This window comes from Hypoxylon trugodes, assembly GCF_022578975.1.
Source record: "Hypoxylon trugodes strain CBS 135444 unplaced genomic scaffold F4822scaffold_4, whole genome shotgun sequence".
Taxonomy (NCBI): Eukaryota; Fungi; Ascomycota; class Sordariomycetes; order Xylariales; family Hypoxylaceae; genus Hypoxylon; species Hypoxylon trugodes.
In genome coordinates, this window is record NW_026250019.1 from 2178795 (window position 1) to 2206380 (window position 27586).

General features: G+C 46.7%; 13 protein-coding genes and 1 non-coding gene across 14 annotated transcripts; 6 read left to right on the forward strand and 8 right to left on the reverse strand.

The window, feature by feature from the left end:
- Positions 1–252: 252 nt before the first annotated feature.
- On the reverse strand, positions 253–2550 carry F4822DRAFT_400142 (uncharacterized protein). Its single transcript, XM_051457836.1, has 2 exons — positions 2468–2550; positions 253–2369 (listed from the first exon to the last, which is right to left on the reverse strand). The coding sequence occupies exon 2, from the start codon at positions 2313–2315 to the stop codon at positions 837–839; it is 1479 nt and encodes a 492-aa protein (XP_051315673.1). The 5' UTR covers positions 2316–2369; positions 2468–2550; the 3' UTR covers positions 253–836.
- F4822DRAFT_t57 lies at positions 521–622 on the reverse strand. The gene has a single exon. It is a non-coding gene; the product is annotated as a tRNA-Arg (tRNA).
- Positions 2551–3272: 722 nt separating the features above from the next.
- F4822DRAFT_428241 (uncharacterized protein) lies at positions 3273–3926 on the forward strand (the record flags this gene model as incomplete). The annotated part of the gene is made up of 1 exon (XM_051460875.1): positions 3273–3926. The coding sequence occupies one exon, from the start codon at positions 3273–3275 to the stop codon at positions 3924–3926; it is 654 nt and encodes a 217-aa protein (XP_051315674.1).
- A 200-nt stretch (positions 3927–4126) lies between these two features.
- Positions 4127–6046, reverse strand: F4822DRAFT_217778 (uncharacterized protein). The gene is made up of 8 exons (XM_051453944.1): positions 5978–6046; positions 5674–5922; positions 5416–5556; positions 5092–5352; positions 4798–5021; positions 4735–4749; positions 4431–4678; positions 4127–4370 (listed from the first exon to the last, which is right to left on the reverse strand). Exons 3-8 carry the CDS (start codon positions 5552–5554, stop codon positions 4328–4330), a joined length of 930 nt encoding a protein of 309 aa, XP_051315675.1. The 5' UTR covers positions 5555–5556; positions 5674–5922; positions 5978–6046; the 3' UTR covers positions 4127–4327.
- Positions 5764–6147, reverse strand: F4822DRAFT_428243 (uncharacterized protein; the record flags this gene model as incomplete). Its single annotated transcript, XM_051460876.1, has 3 exons — positions 5764–5946; positions 5988–6074; positions 6130–6147. The coding sequence occupies 3 exons, from the start codon at positions 6145–6147 to the stop codon at positions 5764–5766; spliced, it is 288 nt and encodes a 95-aa protein (XP_051315676.1).
- F4822DRAFT_217836 (uncharacterized protein) lies at positions 5851–8740 on the reverse strand. Its single transcript, XM_051453945.1, has 4 exons — positions 8303–8740; positions 6130–8256; positions 5978–6074; positions 5851–5922 (listed from the first exon to the last, which is right to left on the reverse strand). Exons 1-2 carry the CDS (start codon positions 8668–8670, stop codon positions 6423–6425), a joined length of 2202 nt encoding a protein of 733 aa, XP_051315677.1. The 5' UTR covers positions 8671–8740; the 3' UTR covers positions 5851–5922; positions 5978–6074; positions 6130–6422.
- A 275-nt stretch (positions 8741–9015) lies between these two features.
- On the forward strand, positions 9016–12376 carry F4822DRAFT_428245 (uncharacterized protein; the record flags this gene model as incomplete). The annotated part of the gene is made up of 4 exons (XM_051460877.1): positions 9016–10196; positions 10248–11956; positions 12004–12207; positions 12264–12376. 4 exons carry the CDS (start codon positions 9016–9018, stop codon positions 12374–12376), a joined length of 3207 nt encoding a protein of 1068 aa, XP_051315678.1.
- Positions 12377–12962: 586 nt separating this feature from the next.
- On the forward strand, positions 12963–13915 carry F4822DRAFT_428246 (kinase-like protein; the record flags this gene model as incomplete). The annotated part of the gene is made up of 2 exons (XM_051460878.1): positions 12963–12969; positions 13044–13915. The coding sequence occupies 2 exons, from the start codon at positions 12963–12965 to the stop codon at positions 13913–13915; spliced, it is 879 nt and encodes a 292-aa protein (XP_051315679.1).
- Positions 13916–15083: 1168 nt separating this feature from the next.
- F4822DRAFT_217909 (uncharacterized protein) lies at positions 15084–16793 on the forward strand. Its single transcript, XM_051453946.1, has 2 exons — positions 15084–15504; positions 15558–16793. Exons 1-2 carry the CDS (start codon positions 15176–15178, stop codon positions 16459–16461), a joined length of 1233 nt encoding a protein of 410 aa, XP_051315680.1. The 5' UTR covers positions 15084–15175; the 3' UTR covers positions 16462–16793.
- Positions 16794–17887: 1094 nt separating this feature from the next.
- Positions 17888–18355, forward strand: F4822DRAFT_428248 (uncharacterized protein; the record flags this gene model as incomplete). The annotated part of the gene is made up of 1 exon (XM_051460879.1): positions 17888–18355. The coding sequence occupies one exon, from the start codon at positions 17888–17890 to the stop codon at positions 18353–18355; it is 468 nt and encodes a 155-aa protein (XP_051315681.1).
- A 222-nt stretch (positions 18356–18577) lies between these two features.
- On the reverse strand, positions 18578–20304 carry F4822DRAFT_217912 (SIS domain-containing protein). Its single transcript, XM_051453947.1, has one exon. The coding sequence runs from the start codon at positions 20036–20038 to the stop codon at positions 18800–18802; it is 1239 nt and encodes a 412-aa protein (XP_051315682.1). The 5' UTR covers positions 20039–20304; the 3' UTR covers positions 18578–18799.
- Positions 20305–22041: 1737 nt separating this feature from the next.
- F4822DRAFT_218030 (uncharacterized protein) lies at positions 22042–23694 on the forward strand. The gene is made up of 3 exons (XM_051453948.1): positions 22042–22495; positions 22793–23154; positions 23235–23694. Exons 1-3 carry the CDS (start codon positions 22447–22449, stop codon positions 23415–23417), a joined length of 594 nt encoding a protein of 197 aa, XP_051315683.1. The 5' UTR covers positions 22042–22446; the 3' UTR covers positions 23418–23694.
- F4822DRAFT_218064 (uncharacterized protein) lies at positions 23577–25450 on the reverse strand. The gene has a single exon (XM_051453949.1). It carries the CDS (start codon positions 25292–25294, stop codon positions 23972–23974), a length of 1323 nt encoding a protein of 440 aa, XP_051315684.1. The 5' UTR covers positions 25295–25450; the 3' UTR covers positions 23577–23971.
- A 471-nt stretch (positions 25451–25921) lies between these two features.
- Positions 25922–27229, reverse strand: F4822DRAFT_428252 (uncharacterized protein; the record flags this gene model as incomplete). The annotated part of the gene is made up of 5 exons (XM_051460880.1): positions 25922–26153; positions 26213–26308; positions 26375–26760; positions 26984–27003; positions 27055–27229. 5 exons carry the CDS (start codon positions 27227–27229, stop codon positions 25922–25924), a joined length of 909 nt encoding a protein of 302 aa, XP_051315685.1.
- Positions 27230–27586: the final 357 nt, after the last annotated feature.

The window sequence follows — 27586 nt, forward strand, 5'->3', positions numbered from 1 at the left end:
AATCATACTAAAATTCTATCGATCATACGGATAGGTACAGATTACCTATAGCAAACCGACCAGTCCCATAAAAAATAGCAAATTAGGTATGCAAACCATACTATGTAGTTCGTAGTGACAGTCAGCTAACATACCTAAGACTTCCCGATGTGGGTTCGTTCCCAATGCCACCGAAGTGTGGGGCTATTTTTTTTCCTAGCGTATAAACGGTCCAGAAGATATTAGTTTGAGGGACATGTAAAAGTTAAGACGCATGTTTACTCCCTATAATAATTCCCGTGATATACTGTATGAGGCCGATCCTATTTTGATTCAAGCGCGCCTCCAGGCTTGGATGAAGCTGTGAACCTCCTCTACTCATTTCAAGAAGAGGAAGAGAGGTCTAAACTAATAGCCAAAAAAGTAAACTAGGGCGTATTTCGGTGACTCTATACCTTAGGCCCTAAATGGATACCGCATAATGCCTTATAGAGGATCCGTTGACGAGAGAAAAATTTCTAGCAGACTCCACCATCAAAATTGACCACCCTGGGGCTCGAACCCAGAATCTCCTGATAACTAACCGATCATGTTATACATACTCGATCGTAGTCAGACGCCTTTCCAATTGGGCCAAGCAGCCTTTATGTTGTGCGTGGAGGTTCATTATAGCTAGATTGGTAGATAACTGATTGGCGGGTCCTTCTAAAATATCCAGTATACGACCTCATCAGTCGGTAGTCCTGTTTGTGTTTGTAGGTGGATCGGTTATAAACCATCAACCAACTTTCCTCTATTCATAGCCAAAACCTTTGCTTCCGAACTTGTAAGTCATTCGACATTCCAATATAGACGAACTACAGGATCTCCAAACTTGGTTCCGTAGCACCACCATTCGTAACGTATGAAGGCCAGTCGTCTGTGTTAGTAGTGTAGCATAAACCCGGAATACTGATTTGAACGGAGATTTTTTCTTGAAGCTTAACAAATCGTTCCCTGAAATCTCCAGAGTTCCAATTCACATAAAATGGAGGCGGCGGCGTCAAGCAATTGACTGTCAGAGGTATGAATGGATTGTCTCTTGCGTAGGCCTTCTTCAATTCCATGTAATAGTGCCAGAATTCCCGTCGCCCATGTACAAACCGCTCGGCCACAGATTCCGAAGAGACATTTACGAACTTAATTTTGGGGATTTTCCAACGAGCGCCGGCCCTTTTTCTCTGCCATTTAAACTCTAACTTGATGCTTCTTGCGCAATCTTCGAAATAGGCCCCGGTAGGTACTATCTTATCCTGGTGCTTGATAATATTGTCGATTCCATCTAATGACACACTCCGCTCATAATCGTATGGCCCCTCGTTGAAGAAAGCTGCAGCTACTTCGTCGATTTCTTCGGCAGGGAAGCAACTCCAGAATCGTCCAGGGTCATACTTGTTGTGGTTATCCCTAGCCGTAGAGTGATACCACGAATTAAAGTCGTTCGTATCCCAGCGCTCGACGAACATTTCCTCGAGGTTCGGCATTATTCGCAAGAGAGTCTCGGTTGTATCCAGTACGCGAAAGTGGACCCATCTACCCCCAGGTAAAACGAGACGTTTAACCCGTTGCAAATCTGTAGATAGGAATTGTCCAAGAATATTCCAGTAGGAATGCCACAGTGTACCATCATAGTCTATATATCCTGGTCCCGTGTCGTTGAAGGGTTGATGACGCTCGCGAAGATATAATCTGTCGCGATCGAAGTGAAACCATGTACGTGGTCCCTGTGTGCGCGTAGCAAACGAGAGCCGATATCCAAAATCCATCAGAAATTGGCGAGACTCAACGCACATATGCAATAGCGCCGGGATTGGGGCTTCGCTATAGAGATAGCTGTCTCGAATGAGATTAAAGGCCACATCTAGGTGATTCTCGAGCCAGTGGAGTGGAATTTCCGGTATCTCATCCGTAGGTGTCCATGGCTGGCGCAGGGCATTTTTAGAGGTAAATCCGTACGGCTCTAGGAGTGCTTGGCTATTTTCTCTTCCTCGTACTGGTATGCGATGTCTCCAACTGTGAGCAAAATACGCGAGGTCGGGATGCAACTTAGTCTGAAGCATTTCGGTTCCATATCGTTCCAAAAACTTGTCACGAGCATATACGAGCTTAAATTCTTCATATTCCCCAACGTCAAGGCCGCTCTCCTGCCATTCTTCCATAAACTCGTCTTGGTCCTCGAAATTCCAAGATTCCCGCACGTCAACAATTCGAGGCGGTGTAGCTAAGATGTATATTTCTCGTCGCAGTTCGAACGGCAAATGAGGGAAAAGATGGAAGATTGGCGCTTCGGAAGACATATTATTTATTTCATAGATAAAAAAAAAACTAGTACAACAACTTTATAGAAAGGGCTTAATCGCAAATGAGTTAATACATGGTTAGGTTGCTTGAGGGAGGTTGTGTTGCATCCTTGGTGGCCTAATATGGAGTATGGGGTATGGATACGTACGTGGCAGCTTCTGGTCCTTGCTCACAAATTCAGGAGTCAGGGGTATGAAGTTATCTCCAAAACTTCAATTCAAACAATAGCTGTGTGAAACGATTGCTCTGAATAATGTCTCGCCCTTTTTAGTATGACGATATTAGGCCCTTGTGTAGTGGTGAGAGTTGATGAAGTCCAGACGCAGGCCTGAGGAGAATTATCGCGTAGAGTCGTAGGCTACCTAGCTGCCTACTCAGGTGCAGGCGTCGAAAAGGCGAACCGACGTAGTTACCTATCTACCATAGTGCGAAAGAGCATGGACCACAACTATTTGATGTCTGCCTTTGAAAATTTCCACTGTCTTATAGGAAAGTGCTTCTCGCGACCCCATCCAGTTGGGTGGCTGTGTGTGCAACGAGTCCAGTAGATTCCCTTCTCTCGCAAACATATTATCTAGTGAATTGACCAAGATGCTTCCTTGCGAGCACCTGCCGTAGACACTTCGTGTTTCCGCCGAGTTTTGCGCGGAAACAAATGTATGTCGAGTCACTCAGGTGACTAGATGGTGCGGACGCAGAATATACATGACCAAGAGCTGGACAATGCATCATTCGTGAACAATAAACACCGTGGGTTATCAATAAAGCAGCTATAAATTATTAACCAAGACATTGTATTTAGTTGCACAGCCAATATTTTCCGCCTGCGTATATAGGACTTGTCGCAGACTTACCCTAGGTATTTAACGGACACCCCCTATCGGTTAAACACTTGCTCGAAACTCGGTACTACTAATAGCAACATAGTTGACGGCCTCACCATAATCAGAAAAATGAATCCTCTCCACGACCTTAAACGCGATATTGCGGAAGCCATCCGCATTTTCTGGGGACCATGTCAGGGTCTTAAAGTAACCAGCGGAATCAAATCAGCCGGCGAACTTCCACACAAGTTCTACTGGGAAAAAGTCGATCCGAATGAAGTTATTCCCCGAGGAACACCTGAATGGGACGAAGCTCAGTGGAAGATGTCCTCACCTATTATTTACATTGACCTCTCTAAGGTCAACAATCGTCCGGCTCTTGGCTACGATGTCAATGACATGATGAAAGGAGTAGAGGGTGTTATCGACGAATACATTAAGATATTCGACAACGGTAACGAGTCCTACCCGGCGGGGATGGGTTGCGACCCCCGGATGTATCTCGTCATCTTCAAGCCGTACAATGTCCACTTTGGGCCAAAGGTTGCTAGCATGTGCTTGCCTCCAACACACTCCAACGGCTATGACCCAAACCGACCTATAAGTGACCAGAAGTTGGAATCAAAGATGGTGTTCCTGCCTGTGAAAGACGGAAACGATCGAACGGAATGGGAGGCGAAATGGAACGAGTGGAGAACAATCCGAGATACTCAACATTTCACACCGGCGTCAATTGGGACTCTGTCGAAAGTGAAGAATTACCTTAAGAGGTACATTCATTAGAGAATCGTATAGGATGGATCCGACTTGTAGACCTAACCCCGGGGAGAACATGGATGGACTCTAAGGAGCCAATACAAGTTACTTCCAACCACAAGGATATAGTCATACCCAATATATTTTATTGATAAATCATTCCCTGGTGCGAGTATTATGTTGCTGAGAACTCTTCTGAAACGTAGAGCCTAAGAAATAAGAATCATCAAGAGAGGGGACCCCCCCACCAATACCACCTATCGCAATTGTGGCTGTCGATTCGGGGAGGTAGATAGGCGATTACATGATATCCGAGACCGAAATCGCAATTGCGGAAAACCACCGGAAGCCAAGTCAATATTCCCAGACGCCACTTACTACAATATCATGGTGGATCGACATTAGGTACCTAGATACCTGTACGTATTTCAGGGGATATTGCTAACGAACACCACCATGACGGCAGCAAACCTGCATACAACGTAAGAACCCGAAAACGTAAAAATCTAAATCAAGATTATGATCACTTACGCCGACGTAGCGGCAAAAATATCATGCCGTCTTGCTTGGGTGATAAGTGCTACTATGGACCCAAATAGGACAGTAAAGATGGAAATAACGCCAAGCCTCGCCCCACGGTTAGGGACAATGAATAACACCGCCGTCGGAATTAATAAAGTGCTACACGCCACCGTCGTTAAGATTATTCGAGCAACCACTCGGCGTCGCCGGATGGAGTAGAAATGGAGATCCGGGTCAGACGACTGTCGGCGTTCTCTCTGAATAAACGTCAACGAATACAACCACGCGGCACAATATATACCTAGGTACCTACCTCAGTTTTAAGAAGCTGTGTACCACTTAGTTAACGGGTTGCGGGGGAGGCTGAGCACCATACCCCATCATCGATGCCAGACTTGCGAGCCAATATCTCCACCAGCTCCTCGAGGTACCCTTCTTCAACTTTATGAGGGGGGGAAACAAAATCCGTTGACTGGATAAATTTCGCTTCGGGTTCTATCAACGGTTTCGTGAAATTCATCCAACCTCGGAAGCTTTGCAAGCTCCGTGGAGTGGGTTCATGGTAGGCATATTGTTTGAAAAAGCGGTCGAGATCATCATCTAGGAACTATTAGCCTCAATAAATCCATCCAAATGCCTGGGGAAAAGGCCACAAAGTGCTCATTTCAACCATATTCTCTTAATTTTGTTTTTATCTCTCGAATCACTGTCTGCCTCTCGCTATTTTCATCGTATACGCGAGAACTTAAATACAGCTGTGTTCTCTCCTTTTCATCGATATCGTGCAGCTGTTCTTCCAAATAGCAGATCTCGTCCTGTGCAAGAAGGAGAGTCCTGACATGAAGAAGTGCGAAACGTCGAAACATGGTGAATGTCGGGTCGCTGCTTTGTAGGGCGGCCATTCTAGGATAACCTCTAGGGTAGTCTTCAACTAAGCCCAGGGACCTATATAAGTCGAATCCAACCATATATCGTAAAACGTGTTATGACTCACTCTGCTTTGGAACATGGCTACCTACTTGGGATTCCTCGTCTCTGGGAAGGCCGGTGTTACTAGTAGCAGGCAGCCTCGATCTCAGTATCGGGTAGGCCAGGAAAGAGGCAGTAGCACGCAGAATGGAAAACGAAGACATATCTTATGAGGATAGGTAAGCGACAATTGGGAACATCAATATATCGACGTTATCTCTCGAGAGAAGGGTTCAAGTTTACAGGTATAGCCCATTCACTGCCAAATCATTCAATTGCTTACATCTGAACCCAGTCTCTTAAAAGTCGACTTGAGCATTGCCTTATTGCGCAGCAATAGGCGTAAGGCTGCTCTGTGCTCCCTCAACCCCGCCTAAAATCTCTGCAATTTTGCTTTGGGAATTTCCGTGCAGGTTTGGCCAGTAGAATCGAGTTTAATGGTGTAGGTCTCATTCCCGTCATGGCTGATCACTGTGTAAGGACCTTCCAAATTTGTCGCGCCGGGCGGCGAGTACCAGACTTTATCGTTCTTCTGGAAAAATGATATAGAAACGTACTATGAATTGAATTAGAGATGTAGAGCCCACTATTATAGACGTATTCAATTGCCTCTATATTAGAATCTCCATGTGATCCAAAGGCTCTCCACTCATCTTCCGGCGGCAAGTCGTGCCCTGTCTCGCTCTGTACAGTTTATTAGTAAATCGTACAATTCAGTTATACTTTCGACGCTACATACCTGCTGCCGATCGCTCATTTCGAAACGTTAGAGTCTATGAACTTTTTCTCTTTGTATTTTTATTTAATTCTATCTCCGATAAAAGAAATAGATGAATGGAAATCTACCCCTCCGTAACATCCAGAGTGATATTTTGGTCTTTTTTTCATAAACCAAGACTTATCCATCAAGTCATCCCACTTATGAAATTTATGCATTCTAACCACCTAAGTAACTCCGAAAGTCCGACGGAGCACAATAGTCTTTGTGAAATACAACTGTACCTAGGTACATACATAATGTAGTTTTCAACTTTAGCGTAAGTCGCGATTCTTTCTCAACCTATCCATGACAAGTCTTTGAAAAGACTCTGCTAAACGTGACTGAGCCTTGTCATCAATCTCCGGCTCGCATTCAGACTTCAAGCAAGCCAAAACTGCTTCTTGGTAGTCTTCGCCCATGTAGTGCGGCAGGCGTTTCTCGGCAGCGTATTGTAGGTTACGGACCATTTTATCCACCATAATATCATTGTCCTTCTTCATACCAGTGATACGCACGTCTTCCCACAGGCCAATTTCTAGAAGGACCACGCCAAGGGAGTATATGTCATGAATTTTAGTATGACCTTGGCGACACGGTCCCTGTCTATCAGGATGCCTGTATACGTTGTACTGAATATCATCCACGTGTCTTCCAATTGAAGGTTCTTGCTTCGGGCGCGCATAGTCAAATCGTTGAAGAAAACAATTTCCGAAGTCAATCTTGGACTGTAGATCCTCGAAGAAAATAATATTGTGCGATGTGATGCTTTGATGCACCCATTGCACAGAATGCCAGTGAAGGACGGCCTCTGCTATTGTATAGGCCAGACGGAATCTCTGTCCGAGCGTCGGCCGTTTCTTCGTGCCTTCCGCTAAGATACCTTTGAGTGACCAGTACCGTGTTGGATTATGGGTGGGTGGCACCTGGAATTCAAGGATAAATCTATGCTCTTTATCATCGTGAGACCATCTGATACATTCTAGCGCATGGAATTTCTCGCTTTTGGTTGCTTCCATGAGGTTCGCTATACGACGGACACGCTGCTCGATTTGCATCAACTCTTCTTGGTCCAACGACTGCTTATAACCTTTCTCTTCCTTCCAAATATGTCTCTCATCATGCAGCGATTTTGTCGAGTGCTCTGGTTCATCAACGTTATCCTCTTCCGGACGGAGTGTAAGTTGCAGAAGGCGCAGTTGGTTCGCAATTGGAAGGGCTCCTATTTCCGGAGTTTCGAGCAAGTGATCTACACCCTTTTGGCTTTCCGCGTAAGGTGAATGCAATATACCTTGTTCGACAGATTCTAAGAGGTCTGTTTCTTCTTCTTCTAGTCGGGACAGGAACCTTCGGGCTTGGCTCTCCAATACACGTAATAGGCTTTGCGTTCTGGGGAACTGCTGGCGACCGTGCCCGTACAGCACGACAAGCTCACAGATATTATTCCATGCAGTGACAATACGCGAGAGTGAATCTTCACTTAAAGCTCTCCCAACAGGTTTGTCGGTATCAGGAAAGCTCGTTATGAGAGACTGAAGGGAACCCATGATGCCGGTGATGCTCTCAACCTCTAACGACACGTCCGATGGTATATCTGAACGCAACCATATAGCAAGCTCATCGATCTTGTTATGATCCAGACTAGAGGTTTTGATTAAGAGCTTTATGAGAGGTCCTTTTGTATCTAGTTGTTGTGCGATGTTCTGCTGAAGGTGCAGTGGGTATAGCCTAATACTTCTATTTGGGATACCGGCGCGAAGAACCACGTGGCTAGCGGTAGCCGGTAGGTTTGCCTCCTTTCGTAGCAGCCGCCGATGCAAGGTCTCAGCGGTAATATCTTCGCGATCCGTTTGGGAAATGTTATCCAAAGACTGCTTAAGTACGTTGATCACAGCATTAGTGAAAGAGTAGAGACCAGGTGGTGGTGTCTTCTCAAATTTTGCTGTAGCCGAGATAAGTTCAATGCGGCCTAATCTGGACCCCGCCCGTCCAGCTGAAGCACCAAAGCAGCAATCAAGAATAAGCAGAATGTCTGCTTCCGACTTCTCAAGGTGGTTTTGTATGATATGCCACTCTACAAGCGGTTGTTCTCCGTCTCCTATCGGCTCCCTAGAACACGTGAGTCAGGTAAACGGCCCGTGGATACAGAACTTACGCAGCCCAGACTGCTCTGCAATCCTTGGTTTCAAAACCGTGACCTCCATAATGCAATATTAAGAGGGATTTCCCGGTTCCTTCGGACCTCCTTGCGCTTGCTGCCGCCACCTTACTCAGGATATGACTCTCTAATAACAACTGCGACCCCTTTAGCGGAATCCTGAATTCATCTATCTCGTACCCAAACTTTGCGAAAACATTGCCCAGGCTGAGACCTTCTTCATGGTACTTCCGACTATTCACGCTATCTCCATCCCAGGAAAGAAGCGATGCTTGGACATGCTTATAGTATGAGGTGGGGCTAGCACCTTTCAGGTCACTGTTGAGCTTCTTGAGAAGATCCGCGCCAACAATCTCCTGTGCCATGTCAATGAGAGCCGATTGGGGCTATCATATTCCCGCGTGGATGTTTATTGATAATAATGTAAGAATGTTGAGGTTTGTGTATCACATCTCAAAGGTTCCGTGCCCAACCACCTAAGTGGTAGGATGTCGTGTAACACACCTATTTCGGCCCATTCATACTCCGTTCCGCGAAATCAATAGGCGAGCGAGCGCCCGGGCGGATGCCGAACTCCAACAGTCTCAAGCTTGCTTTCCCACGCACTTTTACAACCATTGTGTTGTTTACCTCAACCTCGAATACACATCATTGATGGGACCTTGGGGACATTTCTTAGAAACACCCTCTTTGGGCTTCTGTACTAAACAATGCCGGGAAGATCCGATACCTCTTCAGATTCGAGCTCTTTGACCCGCCCTTCTCGTCTCGATACGCTGACGGCGTCTCGATCGAGCCTCGCTGGAGGCGATTTTACACTAGATAAATTAATGAACTATCTCAGGGCGGCCGACATATATGGACCGATCCAAACTCAGGATTGTGATATTGGGTCAAGATCTCTTGGCAAGGGTGCGCAGTTTGAAGTCTTTGGGCGGAGAGCGATGGTCGTAGGAATGAACCTCGAATTCGATGGCCCTTTTGTCGCAGATAGGAGGCCCTCTTGGCTCTCCAATGAAGTTGTCTTTAGATCTAAGAAAACACAAATTCCTATGGAGGGGACACGCGTCGAGTTAGTCGCCATCAAGCGAGCGCTGCTAGCAACGACGGGGTTTCAGTCCCCTCTTCAATCATCGTCCCATGATACCGGGGCAAGCAGAAGACAGATCCGTGATTCTATATTCGAAGTCTTGGCATTATCACATAGTACTCTCCGGAGTCATCCTAATATCGTAACAATTATCGCATGGGGATACGATAGTCGTAAAAGCAACGAGATGCTCTTCTCCCCCACCCTATTCATGGAGCATGCGAATATGTCTCTCGCGGAATGCTGTAAAGGATTCGGTGTCCCTTTTAATGTCAAAATCCACTTGAGTCGAGGACTTGTCGCTGGCCTAGCCGCACTGCACCAATGTGGTGTTATACATGGCGATATCAAGCCTTCCAACGTCCTCGTATTCGCTTCAAAGCAAACTGAACACGGCTGCATGGCGAAGTTAGCAGATTTCGGGTGCTCTGTTTCTGAGTTGGAAGTTGATGGTGAACCGATTCTGCCTTTGGGGACACAGGGTTGGCGGGCGCCCGAACAGGGGTGCAGAGCGGTGCAACCGGGCATGGCAGAGCGGTGCGATATTTGGGCTTGTGCAAGAACTATATGGAGTGCAATAGCCTTCGAAGGCGACGTACCACCCGATGCCACTCCGAATTTCAATGTTATTTGCACAAAGTTCCCACAAGCATTAATTCCCACCGCATTCATCGAGGATCTCTGCGTTGAACTCGGACATATGTTGACGATTGACTTTCGAAATCGCACCCAAGATCTCAGCGAGATCAAATCTATCTTAGCTAAGGAATTTTGCACAGAACCAGGGGATAGTCTCGAGAGGTAAGTCAGTTGGCAGCACCCTCCATCACACATAACTAATCAGTGCCGTAGATTTCTTACGTTCTTCTGTGGCGGCTTGGCTTCGGACGATATTGTCAAGCTTGAGGATAAGTCGCTCACAGCCCTTCCTATGATTCGTTCGGAATTTGACACGAATGCGTCATTCTTAGAGAAGTCTCGTCGCAACCGGAAGAGTTGGGCATACGAATCCCGAAGGGCCTTCGATTTTGCATCCAGAGACTCAGCCTTACTAAGACAGCTTAGTTCGGAGTCAATCGCGACATCCGAATTGTTTACCATCGCCATAGCATATGCACTCCAAGGGAAGCCGGGACAAGAAATTGATACCTTATACAAGTGTGCCGAGGGGGGATATCTCCCGGCCCTTGCTCTTTACGCCCAGATCTCTTCAGGGCGTCGTCGTCTTTCCGGAAGTCTTGGGGTTCAATCGCCTCGGCAAGGCAAGACAGAATGGATTACTACAGGAGTAGAATCTGGATACCTATTTCCGCCTCAAGACTGGTTGGATGCCGACGCTGGTCGTTTGAATGCGGCTTGGGAGGTCTTTCGCTACCGAGGTGGCTACAACGTTCACTACAGCGCCCAGATTGATACGCCCATGAAAAATGAGGTGCCATTGGGGTCCGGTTTGCTAGGTGACTTAGAGGAAGACCTTAAAGATTTCGCTATACATGCAGCAGCAGCCAAGAATGAGTTGAAACCAACAGGATTAACCTGCTTGCTTGATATCAAGAGTAATTTGGACAAGCGGGACAGGGGCAACGATACGCCAATTATCAAATGCTGTATGGCGGGTCATATTGAATCTCTCAGAGCTTTAATCAATGCCGGTGCTGATGCAAGTGTGACTAATAGTGTCTCGGGGGTCTCTGCGCTGCATTGGCTTTTTGTTTTCCCTGATGAATATGTAGAAGAAGCTTGTCTGTTGCTACAAAGGGGAGGTCTTTCGCTTCAGAACCCCAGCCAAGTTTCAGCATTGGAAAGCTTCCATTTCCCGTTCGCATGGCCAAGCGGCGCTCCATTGCACTGGGCCGCTTTCACTGGAAACTTAAAGGCTGTTGAGATCCTAGTGGAAAAGGGTGTAGACTTAGAGATTCAGGACGCCGCCCATCAAACAAGTTTACATATCGCGATGAAGATGGGGAACTGCAAAGTGACTAATCTATTGCTACGCCTTGGAGCGAAGCTTTCCGGGCCCCCCAATCGAAATCGCAGCTCGTTTGTGCACGACTTTTTATGGTCGGGGCTTGAGTTAGGGGCAGATTCGGAAATGGAGGACTGGGATGCAGGAACAGTTTACATTCCACCAGAATACGACATCATGGTCTTTAAAGGCGATTTCTCAGCAACTAACGCAGAAAATATGATTCATACGCTTTTGGAACACCAGCCTCGGTGCTTAGAGTGGAGAGACTCGCGGGGCTGGACATGTTTGAACTATCTGGTTGGATTTGGCCATGCAAGCTTGGAGACTCTGAAGTTAATTATTGAGAGATCACCTCACGTCGATGACATAGGACCCGATGATGTATCGGTCTGGATACATGCGTTCCTGCCAACATTCAGTCCTCGCGATGGGTCATTCACGCGTGACGATATCTGCCTCTGCGAACGGATCAGGATGCTGCTTGATCCTTTGACTGCTGATGAAAAGAGGAAGTTCATCAATAGAGTCGAACCAACATTGCCTATGAATCACGAAGCATTTTCTGGAAACGAATTGGAGGATCTTCGAGGAAGTAGGTGGCTATACTAAGTCGGAGAGAATTGTTACTAATGAATACAGGAGCCAAAAGGACACCACTTCACTGCGCTGCTGCCTTTGGCTTTGCATCATGCGCCGAACTACTGCTTGATTTCGGTGCCGATACCTCTTCTAGGGATGGTGGCGGAATGACTCCACTAGATATAGTCAAACAAAAATTAGGAACTCCTGGGCAAGGACACCGAGGATTTTTAGATCCCGCTATACCAGGAAATGTGGCATCTGGTGAGTACGTTTAATAACAAATCACGGACGTAGCTAACGGCGGAGCAAATTACTAGAACTAGCAATGGAAGAATTGACCAAGAAGCAGGTGGAAGTCTATGACCACCGCTTGCCTGGGTGGGAGAAGATTTTAAATCTGATACAGCCTCATGATGAAGCAGCATATTGATAATAAGCATTTGTATAGAGGAGGCAGAACAAGCAGAAAGGTACTTAGGTACCACGCACCGCTCTCAGGGGTTGGTAGGCGCACTATGCTAAACGTGTGGGTTTGCATTATATAGGTATGTAGAGAGTGGGTAATAGCCATAAATTTGAGTAGTTATCATAACTGATTAGGTGCCTAGGTTCCTTCCCGGATAGTGCGAAAGATCGTGGGTGTTCGCGTCGTAGGCCTAGGTAGGGAAGGTACCTGGTCAAAGCTAGCTGCAAAACCCAGTGCACATGTGTTACGGGCGTTTGCTCTTGGTTGCCCTGATCAGTTTGCAGTAAAAGGTTTTTTTCTCGGCGTTCAACGTGAAGAATACTTTTCTATTTAGACCAGCTGGTATCTGCCATTTCACCCTTCCTCTCCCACTTCATCCTTCCAACTAAATTCTTCATCAATACCACGACACGATCGTACTTTAAGCAAGACACACGCAAAGGATACGAGGAGTATTAATCATTCAACATCGCGTACCACTATGTCGGACGACGACGTCGAGATGTGACAAAGGCATTGGGATATTTACATGGAAAGGGTATTTGCCATAATGGTACGTCTTGGAATTATACTCAAGTATTTTATTTCATAGTGCAGACTTACTAATCTGTACTCGATTGATTGTCGATAGACCTCACCCCTGGAAACGTCCTATTCAACTTACAAGACCTACGTCGGTACAACAAAGATGACATGTATAGTTTTTTCGGCCAACCCAAGACTGAACCGGTTAGGACGGTATCCGGAGAGCCTACGGGCCCTGAGACCCGGAGATATATCGTCAAGCCAATCGACTTCCTAGCTTCGAAGGTGAATTTTATCTTGCCCAGCGTTAGTCTAATCGATTTCGACCTATCATTCTTACTCTCCAAGCCGCATAATGAGGCCCCAGGATGCCCTACGATGTACGTTGCACCAGAAGTTGCATTGGGTCGGCCAGCTGGCTTTGCGAGCGACGTTTGGGCGCTAGGTTGCACAATTTACGAGTTATGCCATGCCGTGGAGACCTTTCCCTTGGGGCGAATTCATACTTTTAAGGGCCTTTTCAAAGAAATAACTAAGATGATTGGGTACCCTCCCCAATCTTGGGGGCCTATTCTATTTAACGATTTCGGGTACCCGACGAAGGACCCAGACGAAGGCGAGCCCCTAGATGAAGTCGATGATATGATGTCCATTCGAGAGCTCGTGGAGATGCTCCAAGACCCCTGGCCTGAGGCTAGCCTCAACAATCTCGACGAGTTCCCAGAAGGTTTTCTGGGCATATTCTATAAACCCGCCGCGGCACACGCTATGTCTAAGAAAATGGGCCTCGGGACGGAACATATTACTAGACGAGAAGCGGATCAGCTCACGGACCTCCTTGGACGAATGTTCGTCTACGAGCCAGCGAAACGAGCAAGGGTTGACGAAATTATGGACCATCCTTGGTTTGACTTCGAGAAATTACCGGAAGGCCAGTCCATCATAGGATTACCGGAAGACGAGAACGCGGGTATCTAAGTACAAAGGCGGGATGTGGAAAGGTTAACGACCTCTTACGGGTGCGTCGCCGGTATGCTTTGAGGGGAGGGATTGGAGTTTGAGCATTGAGAAAGGGGTGGCTGACTACGGCGGGCATGAAGAACGAGAATGATCACCATGGACTGCGTTATCTTAGAGGTACCTAGGTAGATCACTTGTTACATAAGCAAGCACGGACCATATGCGGGAAGCTTAGTGTGATACTTAGATATCGTATCGTCCACCAATTAGGTAAGACCTGACAAGCTAATAAAAGGCCATCAATCACGCTGTAAAGTATACCAAGCACAATTGACTGGCGGGTGCCTTCCTTCCCAGCTTATTCCATGTATTACCTATGGGACAAGTATAAGGCTTATTGCGATCTTTCCATAGGTACTTTCGCATCTAGTCTATCAAAAGTACAAGCCTGGCCAAGAAATATTCAGCCCTATGGCGTTTTAGCCGATCACGAAACTTGGTTGGTTCCACTACTAAATGCCGAGTTTACGATCAATTTAGGATTCAACTCTTCTATATTCTAGCATACTTGGTAGGTACTTGAACGATCGTTCACTCCTTATGACATTCATTTTTTAGGTAAAGACTTTATAGATTATTAACCACAGGGCTACCGATCTTAGTCAGAGGAACGAATCTTTTCTTGAAGCTGAACAAGGGGAATCTGCAGCTTGTCGACCCGCCTAGGCGGCGCAGACCAACAATAACCCTGCTGAACTGATAGGTACCCTCCCTTTATTATTATAGAGTGGATAAACAACAGAAGAACAATTCATAATAAACTAAGTCTTAGCTCACGGTTAAAAAGGCAGAAATATCACGCCCTATATTCACTTAAAAGCCTCAAAAGCCTCAAAAGCCGAATTCTTGCGATGCACTATATGATTACGACAATATCAAGTCAAAGTCCGCATGGCATCCCTGAAAGACCGCAAGCTATACTGCATCTGGGCAGATGGAGCCGTCGAATCCTTCGTGCCGCAGAGCACTATCATCCGCAGATCCACTGCATGATGTCAATCCATTGCAAGCAAGGGTTTATCGAACATGGTTAAGAGATTCGACAGAAATAGAACTGACCAATTGCCATTCAACGACCTCCTGTTTGGAAAAAGTCCAGCCCCCAAGGAATCCTGATAAAATACTAATAGCCCACGCGCACCGGCAGCTCTGGAGAGCTGAACACCTACCTCTTCTCCAGCATACCTCGCGATTTTGCTTTGCTCGTCGCGACTGACAATGAATCGGCTACCAGAGACGAATAGCGGTACTGTCACTTCCTGGATCCCGATCCCGACGACACATCCCCATCAACCTGGATGCGAAAGTTCGCTTTGGAAATTCGTCCCAAATACAATCGCCGCTTGGGACCCTGGCTATGGAATCAGTGTTTCGACATCGCCGACATGCCTCCCTAAGCCGGTGACAACATGGTGGTTACAGGACCGGTTCGGCCCCATCGCGGAGACAGTACTTAGCATAGGACCCGTCACATGTCCGCAAGATTACTATACCGCGACGGCGTCGGCTAAAGACTCTTCTAGTACTTTAATAGCATGCTGTCCCATGTGCGTTTTACGATATTCAATCTAGGAGCAGCATATTGACCTCTTGTTCGTAGGGAGTATGACTTCGTGGCCTTTTCCGATCCGGGAAGCACTGGTGAATGCACATCAAAGCTTAAGAAGGGGGACATAGTTACTTTTGCGACGAAAGATTCCGGTTGGCATGTTACCACTTCGACCGTCACAGCAGCTTCAAATGTCGCAGCCATTCCCGTAAATGGTTGGGTGTTTGCTTCCTCGACAAATAGCGCAAATAACTGCGAGGCATCGGTAACCTCAGCATTAGCGAACCAGATGGCGACGGGGAATGCAAGCTGCGAAGCGACCAGTGGTGGAATTTCATCAGGGGCCGCAGCTGGGATTGGAGTCGGTGTATCGATGGGAGTTACTGGACTGGCTGCTCTAGGCGCCGGTCTCTTCATGATGTACAGAACGCGGAAGGTAGCTCGAAGGAAACCCGCCGAGACCCATATCGCCCACTTTGTAAACAGTGGTGGAAAGGGCATGAATACCAGCGCCCAGGCCCTACCGACGTACACATCCGAACTTCGAGACACGCCCAGCCCGCCTGAGAGACCTCAATACCAGCCGATAGAAAGAGACATGTGGGACGCGACGGCACCCTGCTTGCCATCATCGCATTCGCGTACGCCCTCAAATGCGCTATCAAATGCCATAACAGTTCCGCACGGGGAGATGGATGCTACATCCTACCAAGGCATAAGCGAAAGAAGCAGGATGGGAACGCCATACCAAGATATTGACGGTAGAACTTTAGGCGCGAGGACAGTGACACCGTCTCATCAAGATTCCGAGGAAGAAATGAGGAGAAGGATGGAGTTAGAAGGGGAATTCGACCGGAATGTCAAGGTTAACCTAACGTCGCCTTGGGTTACCACAGCTAGACCACCATTCCCGTCATCGACATCGTCATCACAACATTATCATCCCCCGTATTAACCCGAGATGAAATTATTGGTAATACATCAACTTCTCGCCATGCGCGACTAATAAACGATCCATGACGTCTGGTTCATACTCCGTTCCGTCCTAGTGGGTTAGGCACCCAGGTACCCAAACCGAGGATCGGGATTATGCTACGCCGAACTGATGCCACGAAGGACCTCGCATATTCGACAGCGACTTAACTAGTTTACATGGTACTAAAGGATATAGAAAAGGATACACATTTGGACACATAGAGATTTATTCTGTTCAAAATTCGCTGTACATTATTTACACACCAATCCAATCCCCCCCCATAATGAAACCTTACGACGCCCGAACACAAATCTCACGTCGAGAAACTACGAATCGCCCTAACCGCCGAAGTCAACGCCAAAACCAACTGAGATATATCGCAGGGGAGTCTACCTCATGGTGATGTGAAAGATATGACTCTGCGGTTTGACATTGGTGCACCGATACACCTAGCGAGACGTTTCACGACCCATCAAAGAGGCTACACTTTAAGATCAGGAGAACCGCATAGCACGGTGTGACTTAGCTCGACGTGTATTACCCAGATAATCATAGACATAGAACAAGCCACATAAATTGTACCTGCATGGACGATCCATACACGATCTGATAAAAGTTGTCGCCTGCTCGTTTCCGTTACCAATGGCCCGTGTAATAACAAATAGACCCGACCCAGATATTTATAGCACAATCTGGTGCAGCCATGCCATATTCTCGCCACTTGAATCCATCTACTGTGGCAGCGGAGTAGGTACAAATCTCAGGAGGTCAATTCGTCCATCTAGATGCGTATACAATCTCAAGAACAAGGAGGCATTACCTCTGCAGGCATACTTGTCCGTGTGAGAAACCCCAATTTTCTCACATCGCCCTGAAACGTATAATACGGTAAGCAAATGTTACTTGACAGTGGCGCTCTATATCGATACACGACGTCCGTAAATATCACAAGCTTGAGTATCGCTCGTAGCTGATGAGATTCTCGTGGTTATTAACAAGATCCTGCGGCTGATAGCATGTGTAGCAAACTCCCAGGATCCCAATTGACCAAGAAGATACGTAGGACAACACGGGCCGCAGTATCAAGTTATGCTTCTTTTCGAATTCGTACGACTCTTAAATACAACATCCTAAGGTGTCGTTGGGTTTTTTTTCGTAGTACTATTGATGTCAGGAACTCATTGGGTAACATTGCGTTGGACTGGACTTCGAACGACCCGAGAAGCTTCAACGCTGAATTGACCGCAGAGTCTCGAAGTCGCGATGGAATAACATAAATAGCCACTCCGACTCCCTTTCTAATGAGAAATAAACCAGCAGCCCTCATCGCAATCCAATCCAATTCAATCTCAAAAACTACTTTTCAACTCCCACCCAAAACCAAAGCCAAAACCAAACCGCCAAAATGCGAGCATCAACCATCCTAGCCCTCCTCACCAGCAGCGCCTCCGCACTAGTCATCATAACCCCCAGCACCAGCACCACCACAACCAGCGCAACCCAAACCTCCACCCCTGGGGGTAACGAAGACTGGATCACCGTAACGCCCGTAACCCTCACCCCCACCAACCAAGCCGCCGAAAAATGGATCACCGTCACTCCCGTGACGCTCTCCACCACCTACGACAAGCGTGCCAAGGATTGGATCACAGTAGCCCCGGTAACACTCTCCACTACCTATGAGAAGCGCGATGAGGATTGGATTACCGTAACCCCCGTTACTCTAAGCACTAGCACGAGCTACGCGGATGAGGGGGAGAAGTATATCACCGTCACGCCTGTGACTTTGACTACTAGCTATGAAAAACGTGGCGAGGATTGGATTACTGTGACTCCGGTTACGTTGAGTGCTACTTACAACAATGGATGGTAGAGGGAAATGATGGATAGACGTCAGCTTGGTGGCGTGGGGACTGCGGTTGTGTATTTGGTGTTGTCTCTTTTATCATTCTTCGGTCGTGGTTTTGGGGAGAAGTTTCTTATTAAAAAGGTGTCGGAAATGTTCGTCAACTAGAATGGTAGATGGCCTTGGCAGGACCTGGTAATTCAATGGAAAAGTCTTTAGTCACTTTACTTCGGAGTTACCATGTGCGATAAATAGAGTGGTGAATGTAGGTTCTTGGTAATTCGTACCCAAGGACCAAAAGCGAAAGTCCATTAATCGTGTCGTAAAACGCCCTTATTCTGAAAGTAGCGTTGAAAGTATGTAGGAGAATGATTTCCATCCGATACCATCTGAAATATCATCCCCCATAGTATGTTGAGCGCATATATCCAGCATTCGCACATAAATATTTGACATATGAACTTCCTCATTTTACTCCTGCCAGTCCGATAATTGACCGGCTTCTAAAACACCAATAACTTCGCCATTTTCCACTACCGCTAAGATCGAATCCTCGCTGCACGCTGATTCACCATAGCTCGGTGACGTTAGGAGCTCCCTGAACCATTCAACGGCTTGTGATATCCTCGTATCGGAGCGAATGCTAATCCATTCGCCCCTTTCAACTAGGAAGTCGGGAATAGTGGTTACGGGCCATGTCATATGAGCTGTGTTTAACCGCTTAATACGACCAGGGGAAGCGATCGCATCGCCGACACGAACCCATCCTGACTGTGAGTCGTAACCCAGTTTAAGCATATCCACGCCACAAGCTTCATCGCTGGTATCGGGCCATGCGGGGATGGAGGAGAGCGAAATGGCGAGGTCTCGGAGTTGGCGGGGCTTGCTGAATGCTTGACCGATAGCTCCACCGGGATGATTCTTTGCAAAAACTGAAGTTACAGTAGAATGTAACTCCTGAGATGCCACAACCGCGAGAGCATCTCCTAACGCCAGTGCTACAGTTGTAGATGTCGTAGGCGCGGATACGCCGAAAGATACGGTCTCAGGCTCATGTATTGGCGCTGGGAGCAGTATCGTGTCCGGCCGCTGGCGGATGAGTTCGCAATCCTCCGGTCGCGTGTGTGAGGTGAGTGCGATAACTGGTAACGTAACATCTAGATGTGGTAATAGAGTGAGAAGCTCTGATGTCTTCCCAGAAAACGTAATAAAGAGGACGGTATCATGCTTCCCGATCTTTCCGAGATCGCCATGTAGGGCCTCGGTGGGATGAAGAAAAGTGCTCTGAACTCCGAGACTATTGAAAGTTGCGACCAGCTTCTTCCCAATATGACCCGACTTGCCAACTCCGATAATGACCAATTTCCCTCTTTCGCATTTATATCTGGTGATAGCTTCTACCGCAGCATTGAAGCCTTGCGCAGCTACCGCGTCAGACTTGTATAAACGAGTGAGATTCCGAAGAGCTGTAGCTTCGGTGTTCAGGACATGGATGGCACCCGATATCCTTTGCTTAGTAAGCGAATCTGTTTCCAATGGTTCCTCCTCATAGTCTTCGACATCGTCCAAGCATAGTTCCTCGATAGCACTGGTTGGCTCGGCTTCCCTTGGTGTTTGAGGGGATGGCGGAGATGGAGGAGGAATAGTAGGCCGCGGCGTCAATCCTAATAGATAGACTTCGCTGTTATGAACGGGGTGATGCTCAACCATTGTCACATGCTAATATCCTGCGCGGATAATCTGCTGAACTAATACGGCCAGGGGTCGCTGAAGATCTCAGCTGCAACCCCTGCACCTGTATACAACGAAATCGTCCGAATTGGTGACTTCACGGTGCTCATAGCACAGGATAGCAAAAGATATACTCAGCCGTCCATGGCGATGGCCGTTATTAAGATAAGTGAGAAGGGAGATTGGTGTACCCTTTGATCCCCTTCGAAATTTTGTCTAATCCTGTGCTTAGCGCGGTTAAAGCTCAAGTGGCGTCGGCAAAGAAAAGCGACCGCCTAATTTAGATGAATGTCTAGAACAGAGCTCCGTGACCTCCAGGGTCAAGGCTTTTCTCAAACTGACCAAGACTTCTTGTTGAAAGGAAGTGAAAATGAGAAAAAGGCTGATAGGGGGCCTGAAGAGTAAAAATATATGAGAAGTATTTACAAATCCATAGATACAATAGTCCGACGGGCTCGCGCTAAAGCCGAAGCTAAGCAAAGATCGAGGTACAGTTGTTTGTAAGGGAGGGTCAATTTATCTGATTATCCGATGAATTTGATGAATCATGACCGAATCCGGATTGGTACGGGGTAAAAAGCAATGTAAAAGCAATGCACCTAGGGATGTTGCTGGGTAAGCTGAATGGACTAAGAGTTGACGTGTAACCGATCGAATCTTGCGTGCTTATTTTTCCCTTACATGTCTTTGCATGCCTAGATGTATCAGGCTGTGTATAAGGCTTGCGGAATATCCATATCATCCATATCAAGATACCTAGATACCTGGGTCGATGTCTCAAATGCACGCGTTCGTTGTTTTCGTGCCGATTGCGGCGTGGGTGCGGGCATTAGAGGATTCGATGAACCAAAGAGAGTCCAGTGATGCTCTCTTCATGTGGGATGACCCGCATGAGATTCCCTCATCTCAACCTTGGCGATACAGGGTAGACCCTTAACTATACCGTGAGAAATTAGAGAGTTAGATGGATAGCGTACCCGAGAATCTATGATAGGGAGGTGGTATCAAAAAGGAGATGTTAGTTGATCGATGCTTTAGCGCGAACGTTGAAGTTTCCCAATTATCGCTTCTGAGTGGTTCCCCCTTTTTTTATAGCCAGGAAAGCCTTTTTTCACGAACTAGGGAGAATGATGAATATGAAGTTCCAATTCGGGTAGAAAATGTAACCCCACACTACTAAAGAAAATGAAGCTTGCGACTTTCAAGCTACATAAGTACTTATAGCCACGCCTTTTATTTAAAGACTGCTATTGGTGTATTTAATATCAGAATTCAATTAGAAAAAGAATATGTATCACCTAGGGTTTTTATAGCCGAGTGATACCCAAGCTAGATAAAATCAGAAACATGCTCCCACGAGTTCTTGGGCTTGAGTATTGCGCAGATTGTGCAGATATTCCTGCATCTAGACGTAATAGGTTATGCTGACTCGCAGATAAAAGGTAGGATCCGCGGCTAACACGGAAGAGTACTTAGTATTCGCATTGAAAAGCAACTTGCGGGATGCTTGGTAGTATGTATAACTATCCATACTAAGGTATGAATAGAAGTTGGTGGGATGCAGCAGCAACTCCATCTCCACCCAATTAGCACCACGAGACAAGATAGAGTTGTGTAGGTAATGTAGATCCTACAAAAACGCGGTGTGCCGTACTTGTTGAAGGCATCCCAAAAGCTTGTTCTCTCGATACGGATGACAACCACGAATATGTTCACTTTCCCGCTTGGGTAGCACAACGTATTGTAGTGTTAATTCTTTCGTAGTCGTAAGATGACTACCTCATGACTCAAAGTGTTCATCGAGTCTTATAGTTTTAGGTATGATTGAGTGATGGCTTGATTGATCCAATAGGTGTCATTTTTCATTGCTGGGGAAAAGAGAATAGAAAATGGGAGGACGAATTGAAGAAAAGAGTCTAAGAAATTGTGGAATGCAACGAAGGTTCCCACTCTACTCCAACTTGGGAAAACCGAAATAGTTTAGATAAGATAAAGTTTGTGGAGACCCTTCAAGAAGCACGGACCACTTTAACCAGCTACAGAACTAATATGGAGAACTCGGTGGATTCAAATTATGGGGCCTCGAAGTGACGCCAGCCACACATGATCTACTCCCGTACATCGAACGTGCCACTCCAGCTGTCCAGCACTAGAATTCCTACATAGTACATGAATTTGCTGTCCCTCCCACAGCAGAAGCAGCAGCCCACACAAGCCCAACACATCCATCTTGCAGCGCTGCCGTTTCAAAAAACGACCTGAACTGATATGAAAAAACGAATCTTCAATCCTACTTCATACTAAAAGGGATACACAGTTGAAGGATAGGATATAACTTACTTTATTCCCTCTCTTTTCTTTTCCTTTTTCCCGAATTTACAGACGCCATGACGCGACCGATTGTCTACAGTGTCGCCCTGGGCGTCTTTGTCTTCAGTACGTCATTGTTTTGTCTCCTTACCGTGCTACCATAAACCACAGGCAGAAATTTAACAAACCTAATGCATTTTCAACGTTCAAACCCCGTATTCGCTTTATATGAAGAGTCTGTGCGATGAATTTGCATAAGGGATAAATTATGTTTGATGGAATTTATTCCAAAATGCGAATAATCGCTGTTCAATTTGTTATGTTGTTCTGTTCCAAGGTGTCATAGCTCCAAGACTCCAAAAGAGGAGTTGTTGCAACATCACCACATCCACGATGCTAACGTTTAGCTTTCCACCACAACAGCAACGATCCTCACAATAGTATCCATCCTAACACCACACTGGGTGACATATTCCGTTACCGCCGATACGGGCTCGACTTTTACGAAATACATCGGACTCCATAAGAGTTGTTCATCGGTCGACGATCCATCGTGTCGACCATTCCCTAACGACGATGACTGCCGCGATGACCAGTTCTTCTGCTCCATGTGGCGCAGCAGCGGTTTCCTCATCTCCTTCGCGACCATCGTCGAGCTTGCGACTCTCATCACCTTCCTCGTCGTAATGGCTGGCGGCAAGTACAAGCGCGAGACTGGCTGGAAGCTCATCGGCTTCTTCCTACTTGGTGACGCCGCCGTCGAGTTTGCGAGTATGGGCATTGTGGTAAGTTCCTCGCTCATCGAAAGCATCACCTTAATGCGATTTAGAGTTCATTGTTTCTAACTCCGTATGTTTGTAACTAGGCCTATCTCTTCGACAACGACCCTCAATTCGTCATTCCCGGCTGGTCTCTAGATTGGTCCTGGGTCCTCTGCACCATCAGCGCAAGCGTTTCCGTCCTCCTAGCAGGTGGTCTAGCAGCCTCAGCCTGGCTCCTCCCGCCGGAAGACGACTACGAATACCTCGAAGACCCAATCGATTCCTAAGCGAAAAAAGGATGGTTCAGGATAGCCTCTAGGCAAATCAGGTAAAAAGGCAAACTAAAGGAAGGTGGTAGGGCAGATGGAGGGCAGAGCCTCATCGCAAGGGGTTGGATATCAAGTTAACACCTTATATCGGTCACAACGGTTACGGTGGTGGTCGGCCAGAAAGGCTAAACATTTCATTGGGCGAAGGATAAGTCTCGGCTAGTAGACGATGCTGTGACCATTCTTCCTTTTTTTCTTCTTCTCGGGCGTGCAGTATATAAGGCATGTGGCGTTTTCAACCGGTTTGATTTATCATCTTTGGCTGCATAAGAAGCATGGCCATCGCCCAAATTGCATTTGGACGCGGACGGGGTTTTCCTTCGCGATCAGACAGAAAGTGAAATGAAGATAATTAGGTTAATTACAGGAATAACGTCTCAATCCATATCGAACTTTTTGGCAATTAGGTCTATTGATGTTTTTGGTAGTCTATCGTTGGGTATCCTTTGCGCAGTAGACCAAGAGGCGTATCGAAGGTATTAGGTGGGAATATATAGGCAGTCAACTTTCAACTACTCATCATCAGAATCAGATTCAGATTCCGACTCGGACGAGGAAGAGCTGCTAGAAGAACTATCGGCTCCGTTTTCTTGCAACGCCGCTTGCGCCTCGTCTTCTGATTCCTCGGAGCTACTATCACTTCCACTCGAGCTGGTGTCCGAATCCGAGTCGCTATCAGATTCTGATTCTGATGAGCTAGAGTCTTCTTCGACGGCCGCAGTCCGTAACTTTCGTCTTCGCTTGACTCTTTGCTGCGATCCATCGTTTAACTGGAGGCGATGTACACCCTCAGCTTCGTCCGCAGCGTCCACACTCGTAGCACGCCCAGAGCTACCGTTCTGTGTTGATGTCGTAATTGTGGTAGTCATCGACGCCGTTTCCGTCTCACTATCAGATAATTCATCCAGCACATTCTCGCAACGCATTCGCTTGACAACCCGACGTTGCATTTCCATATCGGAAGTCCGAAGAACATAATCCACTTCCTCAAAACGTCGCTTCCCAGGTGTCCTGGTCTGGCTTAGAAAGGCAGCGATAAGCTCATGGTACTCCTTCTGTTTCCTCTCGGCCATCTCCTTGCTGGAAGCAGGGAAGCCTTCTATCGGTCCCTGTTCCGCGTCCTGTGCCTTAATACCAGATGCAAGCTCCTTTAGTCGTGTCCTGACGGCACCCTTCAAACCCCGGATGTATTCGTAAAAGATATGAATATCAGCAGCGGGTATGGTCTTCTCATCCGCGAAGACCTGTTCCAGTAATCGGGTCTGGTGATTTTTGTTAAATTTCCAGGTGTCCTTGGATGTGTGCCACTGTCGCAAATACGCAAGAGCAGGTTCCAAGTTGACAGGTGCTTGCTTCTTAGCCGGTTTGGTAGAGGCAGCGGTAGAATTAGAGGTAGTAGCGACGGCCTTCTTGGTGGGTTGTTTGTTTTGCTTGTTTTTGATTTGTGTGCCGTTCACCGATGCTGGAGACTCGACGGTTTGGTTGGCCTCGGTGGCGAACGAAACAGATTTGGCCTTTTTGGGGGTAGGAGTTTGAGTGGAAGGAATGTGATTTTGATTGTGAGAAGAGTCTCTCTTTGCTCTTTTCGCCGAGTGGTCTAATGCAGGAACACCAGAAGATTTTCTCTTCGGGTTGGCATTGGCAGGGCTAGTAGGGTTTTCCCGACGATGGTTGGGCAGCGGCGGAGCAACGGTATTTGTATTATGTGTATTATTATGAGGTAGGGTAGCGTTCTGGCCTTGTTCCTCAGATGCAGGTTTAAGCTTGAGACCCAATCGTTTCCATGCCGGCACTCGCTGCGCTGGCGCGTCCCCTGTAGAGAGAATGGAAGACATTGATATTGAAAAGAAGGGAAGGGAAGGGGATCAAGACAAATTGGAGAATTCAACAAGGGCGGGAATACGTATGTATATGGCAATAATACACACACAATGTCCCTCGAATGTGTGACCAATTACCGCCACCAGCAAGCAACACCACTAGGTTGTAGTAGATAGGTAAATCAAGTAAATCAATACCTAATACCTACGTGACCTATGTAATATTCCACGTGCCTTCGCCTTGCTGTCTGTCTTGAATGTTGTCTCACGGTCCTATGAGAATGCTTGAGGTAGTATAAGGTGTGGCTGAATTGAAGAATTTGCCTTCAAAATAGACAACGCGTGTGGGCCAAATCATGCGGGGATGGTAGATTTTCCTTCGATCGTAATATAAAAGTTATCATTGAGTGCAACTTTACAGATTTAAGAAAATTAAAAATGGAGTGAGTACAGTAAATCATAAAGTGGGTATATATGTTTATCGATAAGCAGACCGTACCAATAACCCCACCATAAAATACCCCAATAATGCAAGACACCTTGCTATTCTTTTTCTTTTTCTTTACACAGACGTAGACCTCTAGGACTTCAGCATTCACGTCTATGGTAGCTAACTAGTATAGTCGCAAGAGACGCCTATCTCTATATTGTGTTGGTATGCTTGCGCGATGCTTCGAGGGCGTAGTCGGTTTTATCCTCTATAGCCGTACGAGCCCTGGATGAATTGTGCTTTAACTTGCTATTGCTACCGTCCGACAAAGGGTAGGACGACTTTCTACTCCGTCTGTCCTTCCCCATCCGCACAAAATGTCGCAGTAAGCTAGCAAATGAAGGAGCACATGCTACGATGATTACCGTGGTGAATTCGCCTAGACTTGGAAGAGGATATAATGTTAGCCTTATCCAAAAGAACAGAGCATCGGATACCCTTACGCCCAACTGCTGACCGGCTCCATCGCGAAGGTGAAATCTTTGGTAAATGTCCATTCAACACTGTAATAAAGTCGGACGATGCTAGCAATGCATGCGCTGTTCCGTGACGTTAGAGGTTCGCTTGTTCAAGCTTCTTCAATGGAAGTCGATACGACAACGTACAATATACCGACAGCAAAGACTCCTGCCACTCCAATCTTCGTTTTCAAAGGCATCTGCAGCCGGTAGACGGAGATTAATGGTATTATAAGTATCGTAATGTCGGAAACTACGTTAATTGCACCCGTGGCAATGATGCTGCTGTTTGAGTCGATACAGCGACCTGGCAACTCCGGGTTCTTAATTTTCTCTCGCAGCATGCAAGCAAATATGAACGAAATCATAATAGCGACGTAAAACATGAGATTTGCCCATATAAGTGTCCAAACGAACTTGAAAGCAAAGCTATCTCGACGATGCGTGAAGAAAATTGCTTCGATTTGTCGCAGAACGGCGTACTTCGCAAAGAACATAGTCGGACCGTATACGATTTCGAGGATGTTGGCATACTATAATTATACGTTCATGTTAGCTACTGATTTGATTTAGTAATACGTATATACTTACATATAACATATTGGACAAACTAGAGACTGTCACGTTCCATTGATGTTGTCATTGGCCGTAGTAATCGCAAACTAGTTGTAATGCCATGAAGACCGCAAACAATATCTGATGATTTGGCTGATGTCAGGGTAAGACTGTCCGCAATTTAGAGGGGGCTCTACATACCCCTGAAAGTAGAAGAGCAGCTAGAGGCGTATTAGCATTGACGGCTCATTCGTTACCGCCGGATCACCTACCATCACTTGAGTCTAGCTGCCTTACGATGACCAGTCGCACATACCATCGTACTGCAATAGAAACGGCGCAAAGAAATAAGCAGACCACTCTGATTCCAATTTGCGCAGGTGGTACCTTGTACAGCCCGTCAAAATCAGGCGTCGTGCCGGCGGGCGGTTCGAGAGCGGACTCCATGTCTCCGTTCACTTATAGCGTGGAACGTTGGGAATAAGGTAGAGACGAATGCCGAATAGAAGGAGGTGAAATTTGGCCAACTACCTCATGTACCTAAGCTCATCATAGCACTAAAATATGTTGGGATATCCATGAATGTGGTATAAGGGGCGGGCACAGCCATGGAGTGAAAAGCTCCAATGAGGAATAATATTCGAAGTGAGAACATGCTGTCTTACAAAATGTTCAATTTCTGTTTCGACCGTCATGGTACGTTGGATTGTCCTAGGTGCGTATTAGTTTACTCTCATAAGCTACATCCAATATGATCTGTACGAGCATACACTGGGGGGGTACGGCGTTTTTCACAAGTACCTA

What these genes read in the sequence shown, in the direction of transcription:
- F4822DRAFT_400142 (XM_051457836.1), bottom strand. Translation starts at nt 2,315, where the DNA reads ATGTCTTCCGAAGCGCCAATCTTCCATCTTTTCCCTCATTTGCCGTTC.
- F4822DRAFT_217778 (XM_051453944.1), bottom strand. Translation starts at nt 5,554, where the DNA reads ATGTCTTCGTTTTCCATTCTGCGTGCTACTGCCTCTTTCCTGGCCTAC. An exon ending in TAGCCATGTTCCAAAGCAGA is followed by an intron (nt 5,353 to 5,415) that starts GTGAGTCATAAC and finishes CCCTGGGCTTAG; the next exon opens with TTGAAGACTACCCTAGAGGT. An exon ending in AACAAAATTAAGAGAATATG is followed by an intron (nt 5,022 to 5,091) that starts GTTGAAATGAGC and finishes AATAGTTCCTAG; the next exon opens with ATGATGATCTCGACCGCTTT.
- F4822DRAFT_217836 (XM_051453945.1), bottom strand. Translation starts at nt 8,670, where the DNA reads ATGGCACAGGAGATTGTTGGCGCGGATCTTCTCAAGAAGCTCAACAGT. An exon ending in TGCAGAGCAGTCTGGGCTGC is followed by an intron (nt 8,257 to 8,302) that starts GTAAGTTCTGTA and finishes CACGTGTTCTAG; the next exon opens with GGAGCCGATAGGAGACGGAG.
- F4822DRAFT_217909 (XM_051453946.1), top strand. Translation starts at nt 15,176, where the DNA reads ATGAATCGGCTACCAGAGACGAATAGCGGTACTGTCACTTCCTGGATC. An exon ending in TTAATAGCATGCTGTCCCAT is followed by an intron (nt 15,505 to 15,557) that starts GTGCGTTTTACG and finishes TCTTGTTCGTAG; the next exon opens with GGAGTATGACTTCGTGGCCT.
- F4822DRAFT_217912 (XM_051453947.1), bottom strand. Translation starts at nt 20,038, where the DNA reads ATGGTTGAGCATCACCCCGTTCATAACAGCGAAGTCTATCTATTAGGA.
- F4822DRAFT_218030 (XM_051453948.1), top strand. Translation starts at nt 22,447, where the DNA reads ATGACGCGACCGATTGTCTACAGTGTCGCCCTGGGCGTCTTTGTCTTC. An exon ending in CCTGGGCGTCTTTGTCTTCA is followed by an intron (nt 22,496 to 22,792) that starts GTACGTCATTGT and finishes CCACCACAACAG; the next exon opens with CAACGATCCTCACAATAGTA. An exon ending in TTGCGAGTATGGGCATTGTG is followed by an intron (nt 23,155 to 23,234) that starts GTAAGTTCCTCG and finishes GTTTGTAACTAG; the next exon opens with GCCTATCTCTTCGACAACGA.
- F4822DRAFT_218064 (XM_051453949.1), bottom strand. Translation starts at nt 25,294, where the DNA reads ATGTCTTCCATTCTCTCTACAGGGGACGCGCCAGCGCAGCGAGTGCCG.